This window comes from Corvus hawaiiensis, chromosome 24 (assembly GCF_020740725.1).
Source record: "Corvus hawaiiensis isolate bCorHaw1 chromosome 24, bCorHaw1.pri.cur, whole genome shotgun sequence".
Lineage (NCBI taxonomy): Eukaryota > Metazoa > Chordata > Aves > Passeriformes > Corvidae > Corvus > Corvus hawaiiensis.
This window is the reverse complement of record NC_063236.1, coordinates 10,628,061-10,647,128: the sequence shown is the minus strand read 5'-3', so window position 1 is coordinate 10,647,128 and position 19,068 is coordinate 10,628,061. Positions and strand designations below refer to the sequence as shown.

Below are 19,068 nucleotides of genomic sequence, written 5' to 3'. Positions count from 1 at the left end.
GCTGAGGGCAGCTCAGCTCGGGCTGCAGCCCCTCCGCGCTGACCCTGTGTCCGGAGCCGCCCGGCCGGGCTGGCCGAGAGCCACGGAGCCGCTCTCCCTTCTCCTGTGGCTCCGACTGGGACCTGCCAGGCACGCTGCTGCCTCTGCTCTGACCCCAGAGGGGCTCGTGGGCTCTCCTGGGGATTGCTCACTCTTGCTCCTTCACCAGGAGCCAGGCAAGGCTGCCCTTGCCTGCCCTGCTCACACAGATCCCGCTCCGGCTGCCCTGGTGCCGGGCTCTCCCTGCTCCAGCCCCTCATGGAAACCTTGAGCGAGCACAGTTTTCATTTCCCATCTGCCAAATGAGCAAAGCCCAACTCAGCAGTTTCATCCCCCACGTGTTTGGATGGGAGTGGAAGTGACGAGGAGCTGAGGAGATGGAAACAATAACACTTTATCTCCCCGTCCTTCCAGACCTGCGTTTCCCATGCTGCTTCTGGAGGTGCAGCCGTCCCAGGGGAGCTGCTAAATCTCCCCCTCACACCAGGAACAGGTTGTGGTGTTATTATTTACCTGGGAACACGCTCGGTTTAAAATCCCTTCCACTGCAGAGTGTGTTGTGATTCCTCCAGACAGATCTTAGGGGCAAGCTCCATATACATCATTGTGAGGCTCCAAAACTTAGAGCAAGTATTTAAGAGCACTTTATTTCCCCCCAGATCAGGGCAGCAATCCTGGCAATAAGTGTCATTAACAACAGTTTTCTACAGCAATGAGAGCTCTGTGTGTGCTTTGTTGTAAGGATAAATAAATTCCTTTTTTTGCTAAGGAACCAGAAAACATCTCTGAGTTAATTGTAGAACAAAAGAGGCCTTGATTTCTGCCATCCATCATGGAAAAGGTTGGATCCAAATATACATACATTAAAAATAAAAAGGTATAAACAGTGCTTCCTTCCTAAAGATCTTCCCTGGCAAACCTGGGCTGTGCTGGCCCCCAGAGCCCGGCTGCCTCCAGCTCATCTTCCTGTTGGTGGAGCCGAGCTCCTGGGGACACTCCAGGCACCTCTCAGGACCACTTCCCTGGAAAATGGTTTGTTTCCAGTCCATCTTTGATCAAAGAAAGCCCCAAGGGCTTTCCTTCCTCACCAGCACCTTTGTGTGTGACTGCCCTTGGTTCTGGGTCCTGGTGTGAGGTGGGAACTGAGCCTCCCTCATTCCTTCTCTGCCCCAAGGCCCATCAACATCTGGTATCACTGAACTTCCCTGCAGAGCCCAAGCCAGAGGGACCAACCAGCTGTGGAAGCCTGTGTGGGATCAGCGTGGGGATTGGGACCTCTCACCTCTCTGGTTTGAGCCATCAGCTCCTTCCCCATCCAAAAGGACCCGTGGGGTTTCATTTGTTCATTTGGAATTACTGTTCCTCAGGGGAAAGCCTCTGCTTCCACCTCCGAGAGGATTAGTGCAGCCACAGGACCAAATCCCTCTGTTCATTACACCCGTGTAAAGCTGGAGTAAATAAATCCTGTTAAGCCATTGGGGCCACTCTGGGCTTACCCAGACAGAAATGGCAGTACTATAAATAAGATTTTGGTTTGATTATGGAAATAAAGGCAGGAAAAAAGCACTTAAAAGATATCCAGAGGAAATATAAGATCCCCCCCTCCAGTCATGCTGACAATGATGAATTAGTCCACGAATGCCAGTCAGAGAGTGAGTCATGTTTCATAAATAAATTACAGCAAGATATTCATAGAATCACAGAATATCCTGAGCTGGGAGGGACCCACAAGGGTCATCAGTCCAACTCCTGGCCCTGCACAGAATAACCCAAAATCTTAGGAAATGTTCTTAGGAATCTTAGGAAATGCCTTGGTAATATTCATTTAATCTGGGACATTTGTAGCCTGAGATGACACTGAACATTCAAAATTCAGAGTAATTCAGTGACCCCGTATCAAGCACATACACTTATTGCAGCTGATAGAGCCACACATTTCTGGCAGTGTTCACTCAACCCTTGTTGGAGACAAACTGATTTGGAGAAGCTGCTAAATGGGTTTTACACCCCATGTCCTCAAGTCCTGGGGATGGGCAGGGCAGTGGCAGTGGGTGCTGCCTGTGCCAGGTGCCTTGTCCCCTCCTGTGGATGCTCATCTGTGAGATAATGGCACCTTCCTCCCTTTCTTTTCAGAGAAAGGCTACTTTGCAGTGCTTTGCAGTTAAATAATTTGCTAGTGTTCAAAAACAAGAGCTGGGAAGGGAGCTCAGGGCCTTGGCTTTGTTGTTTCACCCCGTCCTGCCTCCCCCAACCTTGCTGTACTGAGATGCAAAATTATCAGTGGAAGAGTTTATAAAATGTCAAAACAGTTTCTCTCGTGTCAGCCAGACAATCTGTGTAAATAGAGCCTCTCTAAAGAACCTCCTGCCAGCTCCAACCTCCCTTTCATCTCCCCAGGATTTATTGTGTGCCATTTTCACGGAATTTTAGAACAGTCTCTAATGAAGAGCGAGGATGGAAAGTTCTGTGCTGTGCAGAGGAGTTTCCAGTGGGACCCCAGATCTGCTGTCACCTTGCAGGGCCAGGCAGAGAGGCTGTTAAACACAGGCTGAGGTGATTTCCTCTCCTCACACGCAGGAGGTGTCTCTCCAGACTGCTGGGTGACGTCTCTGCATCGCTCTGCAACAAGCTGGGAAAGCAGCTCTGGGGATAAAATATTCCAAAAAGCTGCATTTCCCAAGTCAGCAGGGAACACCCGGTATGGCACAGTTCATTCCCAGCCCCGGGTGCTGTGAGACAGGAACAGTCTGGGGCAGGAAGAACTGGATAACCAGGGAATGGCTGCTCCCACGGGCTGGCAGGGATCATTCCCGTGTGCAGGACTGGAGCTGGCATCGAACGGGTCCTGTGCCGGCTGCTCTGCCCGGGCTGCAGCTGCACCCATTCCACAGCCACACCCAAGGAAAGCGCAAAAAACCTCCAGTTATAATGCAATTAATTTTAAAAACACACAGAAATATAACTTGTCCAAGCCCCTGTCCCTGCGGTCCTTCCCTGTTTGTACCTGGAATTCCAGGGGTGGCAGGCGGGAGCAGTTTCAAAGCTCCGGCTGCTGCATCCCACCCGTCTGCCCGGCAAAGCCCCTGGGCCGTACTGGTTTGACAGCCCCGGCTTCTCCCACACGGGCCCTGCGCTCCCCGACGAGCTCAGCAGGAGCAGCGAGCACGCAGCTCCCTCCCGGCTTTCGGCAGGTTTGAAATCCAAAGCCACAGAATCCAGCGGGGCAGAGCCACACCGGGAGCGTGAGGACTGCACAGGCTCCTGCTGTGTCCTGAGTGCAGGTGCCAGTCCTGCAGCAGCACCTCGGGCAGCGTGAGTGTGTCTGGCTGTGCCCGCAGGGATGGCGGGCAGGGATGGCACCGAGGGAGCGCCAGCGGTGCAGGTTATCCGTGGTTAACACCTTAACAGCGTTTAACCAGCCCTGATCTCTCCAGTGTGAGACCCTGGCTGAGGCTGTCCTGGAGGGCTGGGGTCCCAGTGCCGTGGGTCCCAGTGCCGTGGGTCCCAGTGCCATGAGTCACAGTGCCATGGGGCACACATGCCATGGGTCCCAGTGCCATGGGGTCCCAGTGCCATGGGGTCCCAGTGCCGTGGGTCCCAGTGCCATGGGGTCCCAGTGCCATGGGGTCACAGTGCCGTGGGTCCCAGTGCCGTGGGTCCCAGTGCCATGGGGTCACAGTGCCATGGGGTCACACATGCCATGGGTCCCAGTGCCATGGGGTCCCAGTGCCATGGGGTCACAGTGCCGTGGGTCCCAGTGCCGTGGGTCCCAGTGCCATGGAGTCACAGTGCCATGGGTTACAGTGCCATGGGGTCACACATGCCATGGGGTCCCAGTGCCATGGGGTTACACATGCCATGGGTCCCAGTGCCATGGGGTCCCAGTGCCATGGGGCACACATGCCATGGGGTCCCAGTGCCATGGGTCCCAGTGCCATGGGGTCCCAGTGCCATGGGGCACACATGCCATGGGTCCCAGTGCCATGGGTCCGAGTGCCATGGGGTCACACATGCCATGGGTCCCAGTGCCATGGGTCCCAGTGCCATGGGGTCCCAGTGCCATGGGGTCACAGTGCCATGGGGTCCCAGTGCCATGGGGTCACAGTGCCATGGGTCCCAGTGCCATGGGTCCCAGTGCCATGGGGTCCCAGTGCCATGGGGTCCCAGTGCCGTGGGTCCCAGTGCCATGGGGTCCCAGTGCCATGGGTCCCAGTGCCATGGGGTCACAGTGCCATGGGGTCACACATGCCATGGGTCCCAGTGCCATGGGGTCACAGTGCCATGGGGTCCCAGTGCCATGGGGTCACAGTGCCATGGGGTCCCAGTGCCATGGGGCACACATGCCATGGGTCCCAGTGCCATGGGTCCCAGTGCCATGGGGTCCCAGTGCCATGGGGTCACAGTGCCATGGGGTCACACATGCCATGGGGTCACAGTGCCATGGGGCACACATGCCATGGGTCCCAGTGCCATGGGGTCACAGTGCCATGGGGTCCCAGTGCCATGGGGTCACAGTGCCATGGGGTCCCAGTGCCATGGGGCACACATGCCATGGGTCCCAGTGCCATGGGTCCCAGTGCCATGGGGTCCCAGTGCCATGGGGTCACAGTGCCATGGGGTCACACATGCCATGGGGTCACAGTGCCATGGGTCACACATGCCATGGGGTCCCAGTGCCATGGGGTTACACATGCCATGGGTCCCAGTGCCATGGGGTCCCAGTGCCATGGGGTTACACATGCCATGGGTCCCAGTGCCATGGGGTCACAGTGCCATGGGGTCCCAGTGCCATGGGGCACACATGCCATGGGGTCACAGTGCCATGGGGTCACAGTGCCATGGGGTTACACATGCCATGGGTCCCAGTGCCATGGGGCACACATGCCATGGGTCACACGTGCCATGGGTCCCAGTGCCATGGACTGCACGTGCTGGTGCTGCAGGGTGGGAGCAGAGGTGCTGAGGGTCAGGGGTCCGAGGGCTCCGTCCACAGCCGGACACCAGTACATGTCCCAGCACCATCTCCAGCTCCGGCCTCCAGGGTGACCCAGCCTGGGGTTCCACACTCTCCCTGCTTTCCTGCCCTGCTTTCAGTGGCACTCAGGGCCAGCCAAGGCTGAGGCTCTGCCCGGTATTGCCCTGGAGGGCAGACAGGAGCCAAGAGGCCCTGGCACCTTTCCTGGCTGCTCCAAACACTCTGGTGAGTCACCAGGAGAATCCGAGCCCCAGCACAGTTCAAGCTCAGGGAAAGGGATGTGGAAGGGAAGAGCAGCTTTCCAGATCTGATTCTCCTCTGACAATTTGCTCTTGACAGCAGTTGAAATCATCTTTGGAACCAACCCTGCATTCTAAGGACAGTGAACTTTGCCTTTCAGCACAGCTCTGTGTGTGCCAGGGGTTTCTTCAGGTTTTTGCATCTGTAAGAAATCTCAGCAGCGGTTTTCCAACATCACTGTGCCCCCATATGGAGGGGTGGGTGAAAAAATCCTGAATCGGGAGTTTCAGAGGGAAACCAAAAGCGTCCTGCTCCTGTCCAGCCCTTCCCAGCTCTGTGTAGACCAGATTAACCCTCCTTTTACCACGGATGGGGAAACTGAGGCACAGTGACAGGACATGGTCCCCCACGCCAGGCTCCAGCCTCTCATTCTGGCTCGTTGCTCACCAGACCACAATCACTCTCTGTCACACCACATGTGATTCTGCTCCACATTCACATCCTCTCTCTGCCATGCTTTCACTTCCTTCCCAGGCAGGAAAGAGCCAGGACAGAGCTCGCCACTCGCCACCTCTTGGTTTATCAGTTACTTGGGGTTTCTTCCTATAAAGTAAACATTAAATTTTGAAATCCAGGAAAAGACTCCTCCACACCTCCTGGCACAGGAGCAGAAGCTGCTGGGATGTAAGGAAAGAGGGGACACTGATGTCCCAAAGCAAAGAGGGCGGCTGTGGCTGGGACACGCTGGCACTGTGTGAGCGCAGGCTCAGGGACAGCCGGACCCCGAGCCCCCACTGGGGCTCCAGGCAGGGCATTACGGGGAGTTTGCCTTCGAGGAGACCGCTCTGTCCTCCCTGCAAGTGTTCTGCAGCCCCCCAGGACAAAGGCGGCCGTGGCTGCTGTTGACGCCCACGATAAGTTCATCGTTGTGGGATATTTCTTTTTTCTGTGTGTCACTTAGAAATAATTTTCTTCTAGCAAATTTGTTCTCCTCCCCTCCACCCCCGAAGTGAAAAGGGAGTCTGTGCTCAAAGCCGCAGCTGAGATTGCAGAGACCTTCCCTTCCTGATCCTTATCTCACCAGGATGTAGGAGGATCCCTGGGGAATAGCTGGAAGCCTTTCGCTGGAGCCATCCAAGAAACGAGCAAGCCGAGTACAGCCTTGAAATGGCAAAACCATCAAGTGCTCGGGGACCGGGATCCGAAAGCCCTTTAGCCCCATCTCAGTGTGACATCCCCGGGTTCTGCCGCACGGGACCCGCCCGGCTCTGATCCCAACCTGCCCGGCTCGGGCTGCTCCTGGAGCCTCCTCTCCACAGGCTCCGCTGCCTCAGCTCAATAACGGCATCTAAAAATACGCCTTGGAATCCTAATCTGCACCAAAGCCTTCAGGTGCTGCCTCACAGCCCTGCTGCAGCTCGCTCGCAGGTCTGGCTGCCAGCAGAGCCAGGGCTGGGCTTCTCCTGAGCAGCACCTCGGGCTGGGTCACACCAAGCTGCTCCCTGAGCCCACGCTCGGCCCCGTTTGGCTCCTCTGCACGGAGTGTTTAATCACTTTGCAAGCTGTAAAAACCTCCAGCCCTGTGTTTCCTGAGCCTGGGGCTGAAGGAGAGCAGTGGGAGAAGGGCCGAGTGCCCCCGAAGGAGGATGCAGGGCCCGAGGAAGGGATGCAGCACCCACAGCACCCCAGGGCTGAGGGAAAGCCGCGCTCATGCGGGGCAGGGGCAGCAGAAGGGCACAGGCTCATCCTCCTTTGGTGACGGAGGAGTCACAGCAGTCCAGCACCGTGGCTCTGTCATATTTAGGACAGGAAACAGATGCTGCCTGGTGAGGAAGCACCTGAGGAGTATCAGAGCACCTTGTGCCTGCCCCGGCAGGAACCTGGTGGGAACAGGGGGTACTGGGTGGAACCCCCCCGATTTGGCCCCAGCTGGGCTCGGTGGCATCGCCCTCGGACACAGTGTCCCACGGAAAGCACCTGCCTTCGGAGGAAAAGGGATGGGCAGGGCCAGAGCTGTTAAACCTGAGCGCTGCTGCAAACCCCGCTTGCACAAGGGCTGCTCCATCCTCCGGCCGCAGCTCCAGCCGCCCCGTCCGGCCAGGTCAGGGCGTTCTCACAGGGTGGAGCCTCTGCTCCAGCACCCTCCCTCTGCCTTTACAACTTGGTTTTCTTTCTCGTAGTCCTACTCTGATTTGATTGGGAGTTATTTTTTCCCCAACTCAAGTCTGCTTTGCCACGTTGGTAACGACAGAGTGACCTCTCCCTGTCCTTACCTTCACCCATGAGCCTTTCGTTTTTTAATGCAGCTGCCTTCAACACCCCTGAGCTGCCTCAGTTGTGATAGTGACTGTGGACAGATTAACTGGAATGATAAGTGGCAGCTTTGCAGCCAACTGCTGTTGACATTTTTGACTTCCAAAACGGCTTGTAAGAGGAACCTGTAAAACTGTTTCTTTATAAGTTGCTGGTAAGAAGGACTGCCCGTCCTTTCCCTTGAAGACGGCTTCCTTCCCAAGGCACTTTGCTGACTCGAGGCTGCTGAAGGGATGCAGTGAGCTTCAGGAGGGGTCTCCAGAGAGAGGAACAGTTCCTGGATGCTGAGATATCTGCAGCTGGGGGAGGCAACAGCTGATTTGCTGCCTGGGTGCTGAGGACATGAAATAGTGCAGAGGTTTGGATGTTGGAGCGTCTCTAGAACAAGCGAGCAGCAGACACTGAAGATCCCACACGTGGCCATCGATGCCTGCATTTCCTTCCGCAGCTTCAGCCAGAGAGGGAGCAACTGCAGGAGCTCACGATGCCAAACAACAGCCTGGCCCTGAGCAGCCTGGATGCGATTTACATCGGCAGCGAGTGCCTGGTGGCTTTGTTTGCCACTCTGGGCAACATCCTGGTGATCTGGGTGGTGAGGCTGAACGCGGCGTTCCAGAACACGACGCTCTATTTCATCGCGTCCCTGGCGCTGGCCGACATTGCCGTGGGGCTCCTGGTCATGCCCCTGGCCATTGTGGTGAGCCTGGGCGTCACCGTGCCCTCCTACAGCTGCCTCTTCATGTGCTGCCTCATGGTGGTGTTCACCAACGCCTCCATCCTGTCCCTGCTGGCCATCGCCATCGACAGGTACCTGCGAGTGAAGCTGCCCACCAGGTGAGGCTGCCTCGGGCTCCTCTGCCCAGCTTCTGCCCCACCTCCTCTGTCCTCCTTAACCTGGCCCCTTTCTAACAAATAATTACTTGAAGTGGATGCTTGTGCCTCAAAGCCCACCTGAGCACCCGGGGGTGCTCACGAACAGCTCGGTGTTAACCAGGTGTTATCACCGATCAGAATTTAGTCACAGGATGTGTCTGTGGGCACACTTGAATTTTCACCACTTTGGTTAACTGCACAGGATGCTGAGCGTATTACAAGTTTCTTTGGGTTTCTGAGGCTTGTCTTCTAAATAAAGTTCCTTTTAGTATTTGCTGAAAATACAAAAGTACTAACAAACTTATTAACAGTTAACTAAAGTTTACATTTAAATGAAAAGTACACAAGCTAGAAAAGCAAAGCATAACCTCAAGCATCCAAGAAGTCATATTTTATAATGGGAAAGGACCTGTGAAGCTGAAGAATGAATTTTAATCCTGCAAATGGCATAAACCAAATATAAAGAGGAAGGTACACCCAAGGAAGCCAAGAAATAAGATAGGACTGCAGCAAAGCAATATCCTGGCAAGAGGAGAACTAAGATCATAATGAAAGAAGAAATAAAATAGGTGAAAACATCCAATTTTAAACAAGGGAACTTAAGCCCAGTTCTTACTGATGCTGCAAAGTAACTGTTACAAATGAACAGTTGGGGCTTGTCTCAAGATAAAATTTGGTTTCCCCACAAAAAAAGTTAATGCTTCATTTTCTAACAATGATCCTGCAGTACCTGAACAGGCGAGTTCACCCTTAACTACTTTAAAACACTTCTCTTTAACATGACCTGGGATTTCTTCCCCTACAGATATAAAATAATCACAACAGAGAGGAGAGTTTGGTGGGCCCTGGGGCTGTGCTGGTCTCTGTCCCTGCTGGGAGGGCTTGTCCCCATGTTTGGCTGGAACAAGGCAGACCCAAGGAGCTCCAGCTTCCTGAGGTGCCGGTTCATCTCCGTGATGAGGATGGATTACATGGTGTATTTCTGCTTCTTCACATGGACCCTCGTGCCCCTGCTCATCATGTGTGCCCTGTATGCTGAGATCTTCTACATCATCCGCACAAAGCTCAGCCAAGGGACCGGTGTGAGAGGGGCTGGGGCTTTCTATGGCCAGGAGTTCAAGACAGCCAAGTCTCTTGCACTTGTTCTTTTCCTGTTTGCAATATCCTGGTTGCCTCTGTGCATTATAAACTGCGTTTCCTATTTCTACCCCGAGTCTCAGATCCCCCCGTATTTGATGTACTTGGGAATCCTCTTATCCCATGCCAATTCTGCCATGAACCCCATTGTCTATGCCTGCAAGATAAAGAAGTTCAAAACCACGTACCTTTTAATTTTAAAGACCTATATCCTGTGCGAAAAACCAGACCCAGCTCTTAAAGAGCAAACAACAGACCCAGAGTCATAAACAAAGGTAGAACCCTCCAGTGGGTACCAGACCACTGATAAACCACCTGGCTTTGCTAAGGAACTCTCGGGAAACTGCAGCAACCTGTAGCTCTGAAGCTGCTCTGAAGCTGTGTGTGAATATATGTCTTTATGGAATATAATCTCTAAACACAGAAGATGGAAATTTTGTCTCGTGTTGAGGGTTTTGGGGTTTTTTAACGTGAGGATTGGTTGAGTTGATTGAAAAATAGGATGTGTTCTTTGCTGTTCACAGTCCAGCAGCTCACAAGCTCACTGACTGTTCTCACACCATTTGTCTTGTCTGTCCATTTAGACTAAACTCGAGTCTGGTCAGCTTGTGCTTCAGCCAGTGTTGTCACATTTTCATGAGTAATAATAAATATTAGATGGATTTTACATTAATTCAGCCTGCTGAGTCTTCCCATGACAATCAAAAAACCCTGCCCAGTTTCAGTCAATGTCTGGGATGGCACAGAAGTTGCAGTAATTGTTACACCACAGCTGACACAGCCCATTTTTAGGGAACATGGGTCAAACTGAAAAGAGGTTGTTAAAGGCCAGGCTCTTTTTTTCTCCATCTTTGAATAATAAAAGAGGTCTAGAAAAAGCACAAAAGGGAGCACATCATTCTGTTTCTTATCACAGAGTGTTGGCATCTGTTCTCTAGCTGAGATCAGGCATCTCATCTCTTATCTGATGTAACCCTTGTCACAGGCCAAAGCCCAGCACAGTGACACAGCTCAGCTCTATAAATAAACAAGGCAAAGGAAGCCACTGCACAAGAACATCGGAACTTACTGCAGGATCTCTTACGATCATTGATGGACCTGATTGCTTTCAGCAGAAAAGCAGGTCCCGCCTAAACAGCAGAAAGTTATTTGTTAGAATGATGCACGGGGACCTTTGCTGATGTGTTTTGGACAAATTGAGGGAAGAGGGAGCGACTCTGCACCGAATTCCTGGCAGGCTGCCTGGCAAACTCCAAGGGAATGAGGCACAAGGACATGGAGGAAGAACAGAGAGGACCAAGAGCAAGCTGCAAACAGAGCAGTCCCAGCCAGCTGACTGCTCACCCGAGGGACCCCAGCCCACAGCTCACCTTCGAGTGAGGGAGGGAGACGCTCCCCACGTTTTCTTTATTAAATAGAGTTTGAAGAAACTGCCATGACTGAGGTGAGAGCAGAAAACAGCAAAACAAAGACCACGAGTTGTTCTACTGACCCTGTGGAAGTCTGTGGCACCCGCAGCAATCTGTGGCCAAGCCCACACCACCACACCCCACATTTCAGAGCATCAGAGCGCCTGGCCACACTTTTCAGTTGTTCGCCGAGGTTCCAGCAGCTGCTGTGAGGAGGAGGCAGGACAGCGCAGTGGAGCTGCCGGAGCTGGAGCCCCTGCGCTGGTAGCGGGGCTGGGAAGGCAGCGCAGCAGCCCCGGCTCGGTGCGGCCATGCCCGGCTCGGTGCGCCCGTCCCCGGCTCGGTGAGGCCATCCCCGGCTCGGTGCGGCCATGCCCGGCTCGGTGCGGCCATGCCCGGCTCGGTGCGGCCATGCCCGGCTCGGTGCGGCCATGCCCGGCTCGGTGAGGCCATCCCCGGCTCGGTGAGGCCATCCCCGGCTCGGTGCGCCCGTGCCCAGCTCGGTGCGGCCATGCCCGGCTCGGTGCGGCCATGCCCGGCTCGGTGCGCCCGTCCCCGGCTCGGTGCGCTCGTGCCCGGCTCGGTGAGGCCATCCCCGGCTCGGTGCGCCCGTGCCCAGCTCGGTGCGGCCATCCCCGGCTCGGTGCGCCCGTCCCCGGCTCGGTGCGCCCGTGCCCGGCTCGGTGCGGCCATGCCCGGCTCGGTGCGGCCATGCCCGGCTCGGTGCGCCCGTCCCCGGCTCGGTGCGCCCGTCTCCGGCTCGGTGCGCCCGTGCCCGGCTCGGTGAGGCCATCCCCGGCTCGGTGCGCCCGTGCCCGGCTCGGTGCTGCCATCAGGCGGCACCTCCAGCCCGGCTCCTGCGGGGCTGCTCCGACACAGGCGCTCGTGGAAACTTAACCCCAGTTCATGAAAAGGGAACGAGTTTTAACTTTTTTACAGTGTATTTAGAACACTCTGGGTAATAACGCGTGAATGAGCATTTCCAGAGGTTTTGACTGTCACACTGTGATTGTGCATTTCTTTTACGGGACCCAACCTGAAAGCAGAGATTTGCATACAAACATTTCATTATCATTACGTCAATAACAGAAAATAACTAAGCAGAGCACTTGGCAATAAAAAAAAAACAAACCAGAAAATGCTAGAGTTGGTGACAGAAAAGGGAAACATACGTGGATAGATGCAGAAAAACATTTTCATTTCTCAATTCTCTCTGGTAGTTCTCACAAACGGAAACTTTACAAGGGCATGGAGATCTCTACAAATGAGGAAATCCTGTATAGAAAACCTCAAATTGCCCACAGCCATTGGCAGCCAGTTTGGAACAGGAGACAATTTCCTGTCATAATTACAAAAAGAGCTGTGTTACGGAGGGCATGGGGGCACTCCCAGAGCAGGCCTTGGTGTAACATCCTGGTGGCTTCTGATGTCCAGAAAGTGGGAGCATTTTTATTTCACTCAGAACTTCTTCATCACACAGCCAGTGGTGTCCGGCCCCGCTGGAAGACCAGAGTGCTGTAGGTCACCTCATTCTGGGGATGTGAGAGAAGCCACAGACATTAGACAGTGCACAAGCACTGCAGGTCAGCAGGAATTTCCCACTTTTAACTTGTCCTCAACACCACACACCATAAACAGCCTGTCCCTGCATGCAGGAAGTTGGTAAATGCTGGTTCATCCCACTGGCCAGTCTGGCTCGGAGTTCTGGGTCAAGTCTCCTTTAGGAGCTTCCAAAGAATTAATATCACAGAGGAAAATGGCAGAAATGCTTCCTCTTTAAAAATATTTCTCCTACCCCGCCTAGTCTGTGGTTTAGTTAAGGCCCAGAAACCCTGAAGTTCCTTGTCAAAAGAACTGCTGAGTAACAGTCGAGTCTCAAAGGCAACTCTTCTCCCTCCCACCCCAATGAATATTTACCCCACTGTCCATAATGTGAAATATCTGCATAAAGTGTTAGAAATAACAGTTGTGACGTTTACCTGGGGGCTCCTGGCACAGTCCTCGGCTGCCATCTGGGAGAAAACTTCCTCTTGTAAATTTTGGTGGGGTCTTTTACAAGCTGGGAAGGAAAGGGATCCCAGTCTCAGCTGTTTGCACTGTGCTTGGAGACAGCAATGCAAGGGAGGCTGGAGAGGGGGTGACAGAGAGGTGATGTGCAAACTCTCTCACGGACCTGCACAGCGAAGTGGCAGCTGGGCTGCCCAGTCCCTGCACACCTCTTGGAAGTGGCCAGGGTGAAAGGCACTGAGGAATTCAGTGTGGCCAGGATTAGGATGAGAAAAGCCCACAACCAACAAAAGCCTCCACAGCTCATCAGTGGCAAAGTTAATTCCTGAAAACGACCCCTGGGGTGATTCACGAGGAGTTACTGCCAGGGACGAGCTGTGCATCAATAGAGTTATTCAAGGCAGACGTTATTTGTGCCACTTTCTAAGTACCTTCTGCAGTCACCACCACTCTGCTGTTATGCCCTCAACTGTGCCACTTACTTTTCCTGAAGAGGGAGATGATTGCAAAAACCAGGACAGTCAGGAGGATGCCAGAGAGGAAGGCCAGTGCCATGAACAGTATTTCATGGCTGCTGATACACAGAAAATCCTGTCAGAATTCCCAGTTATGACAGAGGGGTTGAAGCATCAGTAGTGCTCAAATTCACCAAACTTTATGGAGTGTAACACGTTTATCCCAAGCCCCATGAGATCAACAGGTGTGTATCTGCATTGAGCATCTCTAGGAATCACCCACCCAGTTCACAGACTAGGAAATTCTAACCGAATTTTAAACCCCCAAGATGTTAAATATGTGCTATATGACCCTTCCCTTGCAGGAAGAGGCTGCAGTCTCAGGAAACTCTGGGTTTGAAGTCAGAAAATAAAGGCGGAACATTTACGTGTTAATCCAGCATCTGACTTCCGCAGCTCTGAGATCACCTGCAGGGGTGTGGGCAGTGGTGTGGATGGTGGTAGGGACAGTGGTAGTAGTGGAAATGGGTTCTGGTGCAACTGCAATAGAGAAAAAAAAAATCACAGACTTGTTTTAAAATATGCAACATTCTCCAGTAGTACTCCAAGCAACTAGACCCACTTGGAGACGTGTGTCTGTAGAGGTCTGTCTGAAAGCAGAACCACCAGACAGGAAAATTCAGCTGTTCAGACAATGACTGTGCTGGGCAGCCTCTGGCAGCCATGCAGTTCTTCCCCAAACACCCCCGGCTGCTGAGCCTCCCCCACAGCAGCCCCTGGGTCAGGACATCACCTCAGTCAGGAATGTTGCAGCTAAGGAAATTCCTTACAAAATAAAATACCTGGAGCCGGTTTGGAGGAAGAGCCTCCCATTCTCCCAGAGCATTAACTGACAGGAAGAGAAACTGAAAGAAAGGGAGAAGAGTTTTATATTTATATACAAATGCACATGAGCAAAACAAACCTCTCACCCTCTTCGAACTCAAGAGACTTGATTTAGTTTTTATCCATTTCTTGGAAATTTTATGAAAGTGGCACAAAGCCACTCAAACCTGGCAGTTCCTCAGCATCAACCCCTTCCCAGTGTCTTGTTCCTGCCCACACGAGTTCACTGCTCCTTGGTGGGCATGGTGCCTTCTCCACCCAAAGAATGGAGGATATTTAATAACTAAAAGGACCTACAGGATTATTTTTGCAGCAGCTAAAACCATATGAACATTTTCATAATCAGCAGCAGCTTTGAAAAGTTCCTCCCTTGATGTTTTTGCTTAAGTTAAATTGACTTTCCCACCAAACCAGGTACAGTAACTTTCTTCTCAAATTGGGGGGTGGAACCTTAAAGATAGGGATTCTTAAAGATATTCTACTACAAAATCCCTACACTGGCATTTCTCACCACGTGCTCTGCAAACTTCATGTAGTGAATAATATGAAAATATTACAATAGCATGAAAATAAACACCCTGTTCTCTGCTGCTGCCACTTTTCCTACTGTATCCCATTGTTGCCCACATTCCAGAGGAGTCGAACCATGAAACCTCCCAGTTTCCCACACCAAACCTCATGGGGTGCTGTGTTTGCAATAATAAAAGAAACAAGAAATGATACAGCTCTTACCTCCCACCATGAAGCGCTGCTGGAAAACTCCCCAAGCGTCAGCACACCAGTTCAACCACTTGCTTTGTGAGAAGAATCTGTCACACCAGTTAACAGCTCAAATGTCAATCAGATGTGAGCTTACACAATTGTGGAAGTTGAGTAACTTCACTTTTTATTTAAATTGACAAAAAACAGGAAACCATGAAAGACACCTGCATTCTCTGGAACTGTTAATCTAAATAAAGTAAGGCAGCTTCAGCTTAGGTTGGCTTGAAGTAAGGTTCTTGCCTCTAAAGAACACCACTTTGGTGAACTGATGCACTGAAAAGTGTAGAAAACCGTGTTTCTTATAACCCCACTGAGAAACGGGATTGCAGGCACCCCCCAGTCTGCCCACCTGGGTTTATGGACTGGGTAAATCACATCCCAGCACATGGGACGAGTTTATTCGTGTGTGTGCTTTGCTGGGATTTTTGAGTTTTAACGAATTCCTTCAGGGAAAAGCTCCCTACAAAAAGGAAATGAAGAGATGAAAAACCCCCTCAATAAACTTACCCATTTATTTCCCTGTTTTAACCTGACTACTGACAAAGTCAGCTGAGGCCAAGTTTTTCAGGAGCTTTTGACACATTTTCTGCCAGATCACTCTTCTCCCAGAACCCAAACACTCAACACTACACAAGGCTTTATGGTGAAAGGGGGTTTCCAGCTCCTCTAGGAAACAAGGACATTCACTCAGAGCCCCTCCAAGCACGGGGCCAGGTGAATGGGAGCACAAATAATCCTGACTTTAGAACATGTGTACAAGGGCAGCAGGTATCTGCGGTTGTCACCACACAGAATTCTAGCACACAGATCAGTTTTAGCACCAGATTTTTTCCCTGTGAAGTTCTGTGTCTCTGAAAGTGTTCAAGACCAAACAAGGAATCCAACACGATCTCACACACTGTGGTTTCAACTCATCCCCCACCACAAACCAGCTGTAGTGGTTGGTGTGACCATCCAGCGACTTCAAACATAAACAGGCAGGGACTGCCACTAGTGAAAGACAGCAAAGGAGTTTTTTTGTCTGTTTAATGATATTTAGAGTCATACAGTTTCCAACAGTAGGTATTGGAACATGTCAGTGGGCTCAGACTGCTCACACGGCTGCGTGGGTGCTCTTGGACAGTGCCTTCAGGTCCAGGATGCACTTGGCAATGCTCTCCTTCTGCTGCAAGAGACAAGAAACAGCCTTCAGAGGACATTTCAACAAGCAAAAGAGACATTTAAGTGCATTTTAGATAAACCTTTTTAGACCTGTAAGTTACTGATTAAGAGGGATGCAATTATAGCTCATGAAGTCAGAGATTCACATCCAGTAAAGCACAGATGTGTGGAATCCCAGAAGGTTTGGGTTGGAAGGGATCTCAAAGCTCATCCGGTCCGACCCCCAGCCATGGGCACGGACACCTCCCACTATCCCAGGTTACCCAGCACCTCCTGAGCCAGGAGCCCCAAACAGCAAATCTTTGTGCAGGCTAAAATGCGAAGCAGGTAAAACCCAGCAAGTACCTGCTGAGGTGTGATGCTCTGAACAACGTTCTTCTCCACCCACTGGATCATGTGGTCCTGCTCTTTCTGCCGCTTCAGGGTCTGCATGGCCACCTGGTAGTCCAGCCTCTTCTTCACCTCGTTGTACACCATCAGTAACCGCTCCCGGTAGTTGGCTTCCAGCAGCATTGCAATGTTGTTCTGCACACAGAGCAGGAAACTAGAGCTTCATGTCTGGCAGGAACACCAAGCAGCAGCAGAACATGTCAGGAGTCCCAGGACCCCAGCAGGGCAGGCTACCCTGGGGCTGAGCAGCAGCGCTGCCCCACTCACCCGCTTGGCATCAAAGAGGTAACTGCGGCCTTCGACCCTCCACTGCTCCTTTTTCTCCTCCTCGATGGCTGTCTGCAGGGTCTGGATGGCCTCGTTCTTCACGGCTAAAGCTGTGGCCACTTTCTCCTGAAAGACACAAAGAACTTCACGCTTCAGAATCACAGTCAGGTGCAAGGAAAACAAGCGATCCACAATTAATCCTGGAATGCCGCATTAAGCTGTGAGCAATGTCTGTGAACTGCCCTGTGCCAGGGCTAAGCTGTGGCAAGAGAGGAGAATGAGGGTTCACAATCAATCATGGAATCCCAGACTGGTTTGGGGTGGAAGGACATTAAAGCTCATCCAGTGCCACCCCTGCCATGGGCAGGGACACCTCCCACTGTCCCAGGTTGCTCCAAGCCCCGTCCAGCCTGGCCTTGGGCAGTGCCAGGGATCCAGGGGCAGCCGCAGCTGCTCTGGGCACCCTGTGCCAGGGCCTGCCCACCCTCACAGGGAACAATTCCTTCCCAACATCCCATCTAACCCTGCTCTCTGCCACTTTCAAGCCATTTGTACTTTAACAAAACCATCCCTTACTAACAACTACACAGTCAAATTACAGTTTCTTCGTTACCTCGTTAAGTTTGTCAGCAAAAGCAGCGACATCAGGCCCAAACTTCTTGATGCCATAAACGATGACTGTCAATATGCAGATAGCTGCTACTGTCTCGTGGTTAATGACGTAGATCTCCTTGGAAAGAAGGTAAAGCAGGAGACCAGTGCCCAACATGTAGGGCCCTACAGAAAGAATAAAGCGGCATTATTTGTATAAAGCATAAAGAGGCTCAATAAACTCGAATACCTAAGAGGGAGCTACTCTAAAGGCTCACAAGATCGGGAAGAAGTGTTCTGTTTCACCAGGACAAAAAGCAGAGTCACAACTCCACCTGGGAAAGGTGCCACAAGGAATCTCACCAGAAATGGAAGCAGCTTGTACCTGACATAGGACTTGCTGCTTCTGCTCATTCAGAAACATGCAGAATTCCCTGTTTGAATGTTTTAAGGACCAAGAGGCAACTAAATCTTCCTATAAAATCAATTATATAAATTAATGGAATCCTTTCAACCATTAGGTGTCTAACTTTAGAGCCAGGAGTCCTGGATTGGCTTGTTCTTCACAACCTGCACATGCAAAATACTAATTTTCCCTAATATTTTACCTTTTCAGCAGCCAACTGGTGGACAAAACCACCTAAGCATAGCTAAAAATCGTAAGAGTCTGTATTAACCTGTAACTCCTGTTTTAGGATAGAGAAACTGGAAAAACTCCTCAGGGATCAAACCATGACGAACTTCTCCTCCCTTCTCAGGCAGAGGTGGCACAGGAGCCAAACTCTGCTGAGTTGTGTGCAGTGGTCTTGTGGTGTGCAACACCCTGTGAACAAGGAGAATGCTTCAATTATGATTCTTATTAAAAAAAATAAACCCAAACCACCCTTAGACGAGGCTCAAGCACATTTCCAATTAAATAAGTAGGTAACAGGTGCCCAGAGAAGCTGTGGCAGGCCAGGTTGGACCTGCTCTAGTGGAAGGTGTCCCTGGCCACGGCGGGCGGTGGAACTGGATGAGCTTTAAGGTCCCTTCCGACCCAAACCATCCTCCGATTCGAAAAAGGTGGCATTTATTAGACACACCTCCTTTCGGAAGTGGGTGGGACTAAATAACCTCCAGAAGTTCCTCCCCACCGTCCCTATTTTATACTCCTACAACACGAATGAGGCAAGTAAGAGACAAAACCCTAGAATAACGCTGTTTAAGCACGAATCCCGGCCGGTTTCCGAGGGGTTCCCGCAGTACTCACCCCACGGCGACGGGCGGCGGCAGCGCCCTCAGCGCGGCGGGGGCTGAGAGGACAAGAGAGCAGAGAGCGCGTCAGGGCAGAGCTCGGCCAACACCCCCCGCCAGCCACCCCGCTCCCCCCCCCGAGAAGCGCTGCTCCCCGCGGCTCACCGGCGCGCAGGACGAGGCGGGAGAGCATGGCGGGCCGGGGAAGGGCCGGGGAGCGCCGTGAGGAGCGGCGGCCGGAGCGCTGCTGCCGGTGACCGCTGACCGCCGCCGCCGGGCGCTGAGATGGCGGCGCGGCTCTCGCGAGAGCGCGCGGGGAGGCGGGCGGGGG

At 52.5% G+C, this 19,068-nt stretch overlaps 3 protein-coding genes across 4 annotated transcripts; 1 reads left to right on the top strand and 2 right to left on the bottom strand.

Annotated features, from left to right (window-relative positions):
* Window positions 1-7,390: 7,390 nt before the first annotated feature.
* Window positions 7,391-10,250, top strand: ADORA3 (adenosine A3 receptor). Its single transcript, XM_048327902.1, has 2 exons — window positions 7,391-8,401; window positions 9,246-10,250. Exons 1-2 carry the CDS (start codon window positions 8,052-8,054, stop codon window positions 9,844-9,846), a joined length of 951 nt encoding a protein of 316 aa, XP_048183859.1. The 5' UTR covers window positions 7,391-8,051; the 3' UTR covers window positions 9,847-10,250.
* A 1,658-nt stretch (window positions 10,251-11,908) lies between these two features.
* On the bottom strand, window positions 11,909-16,002 carry LOC125337787 (transmembrane protein C1orf162 homolog). 2 transcript variants are annotated; one of them, XM_048327904.1, is made up of 6 exons: window positions 15,066-16,002; window positions 14,291-14,353; window positions 13,877-13,988; window positions 13,476-13,567; window positions 12,966-13,045; window positions 11,909-12,518 (listed from the first exon to the last, which is right to left on the bottom strand). In XM_048327904.1, exons 2-6 carry the CDS (start codon window positions 14,319-14,321, stop codon window positions 12,459-12,461), a joined length of 375 nt encoding a protein of 124 aa, XP_048183861.1. In that variant the 5' UTR covers window positions 14,322-14,353; window positions 15,066-16,002; the 3' UTR covers window positions 11,909-12,458. The 2 variants fall into 2 exon arrangements, with proteins under 2 accessions (XP_048183861.1, XP_048183862.1); XM_048327905.1 differs by having other exon boundaries at window positions 13,476-13,564.
* Window positions 16,003-16,103: 101 nt separating this feature from the next.
* On the bottom strand, window positions 16,104-19,031 carry ATP5PB (ATP synthase peripheral stalk-membrane subunit b). The gene is made up of 7 exons (XM_048327903.1): window positions 18,903-19,031; window positions 18,754-18,796; window positions 18,182-18,327; window positions 17,527-17,690; window positions 16,914-17,039; window positions 16,602-16,781; window positions 16,104-16,260 (listed from the first exon to the last, which is right to left on the bottom strand). The coding sequence occupies exons 1-7, from the start codon at window positions 18,928-18,930 to the stop codon at window positions 16,189-16,191; spliced, it is 759 nt and encodes a 252-aa protein (XP_048183860.1). The 5' UTR covers window positions 18,931-19,031; the 3' UTR covers window positions 16,104-16,188.
* Between the last annotated feature and the right edge of the window lie 37 nt (window positions 19,032-19,068).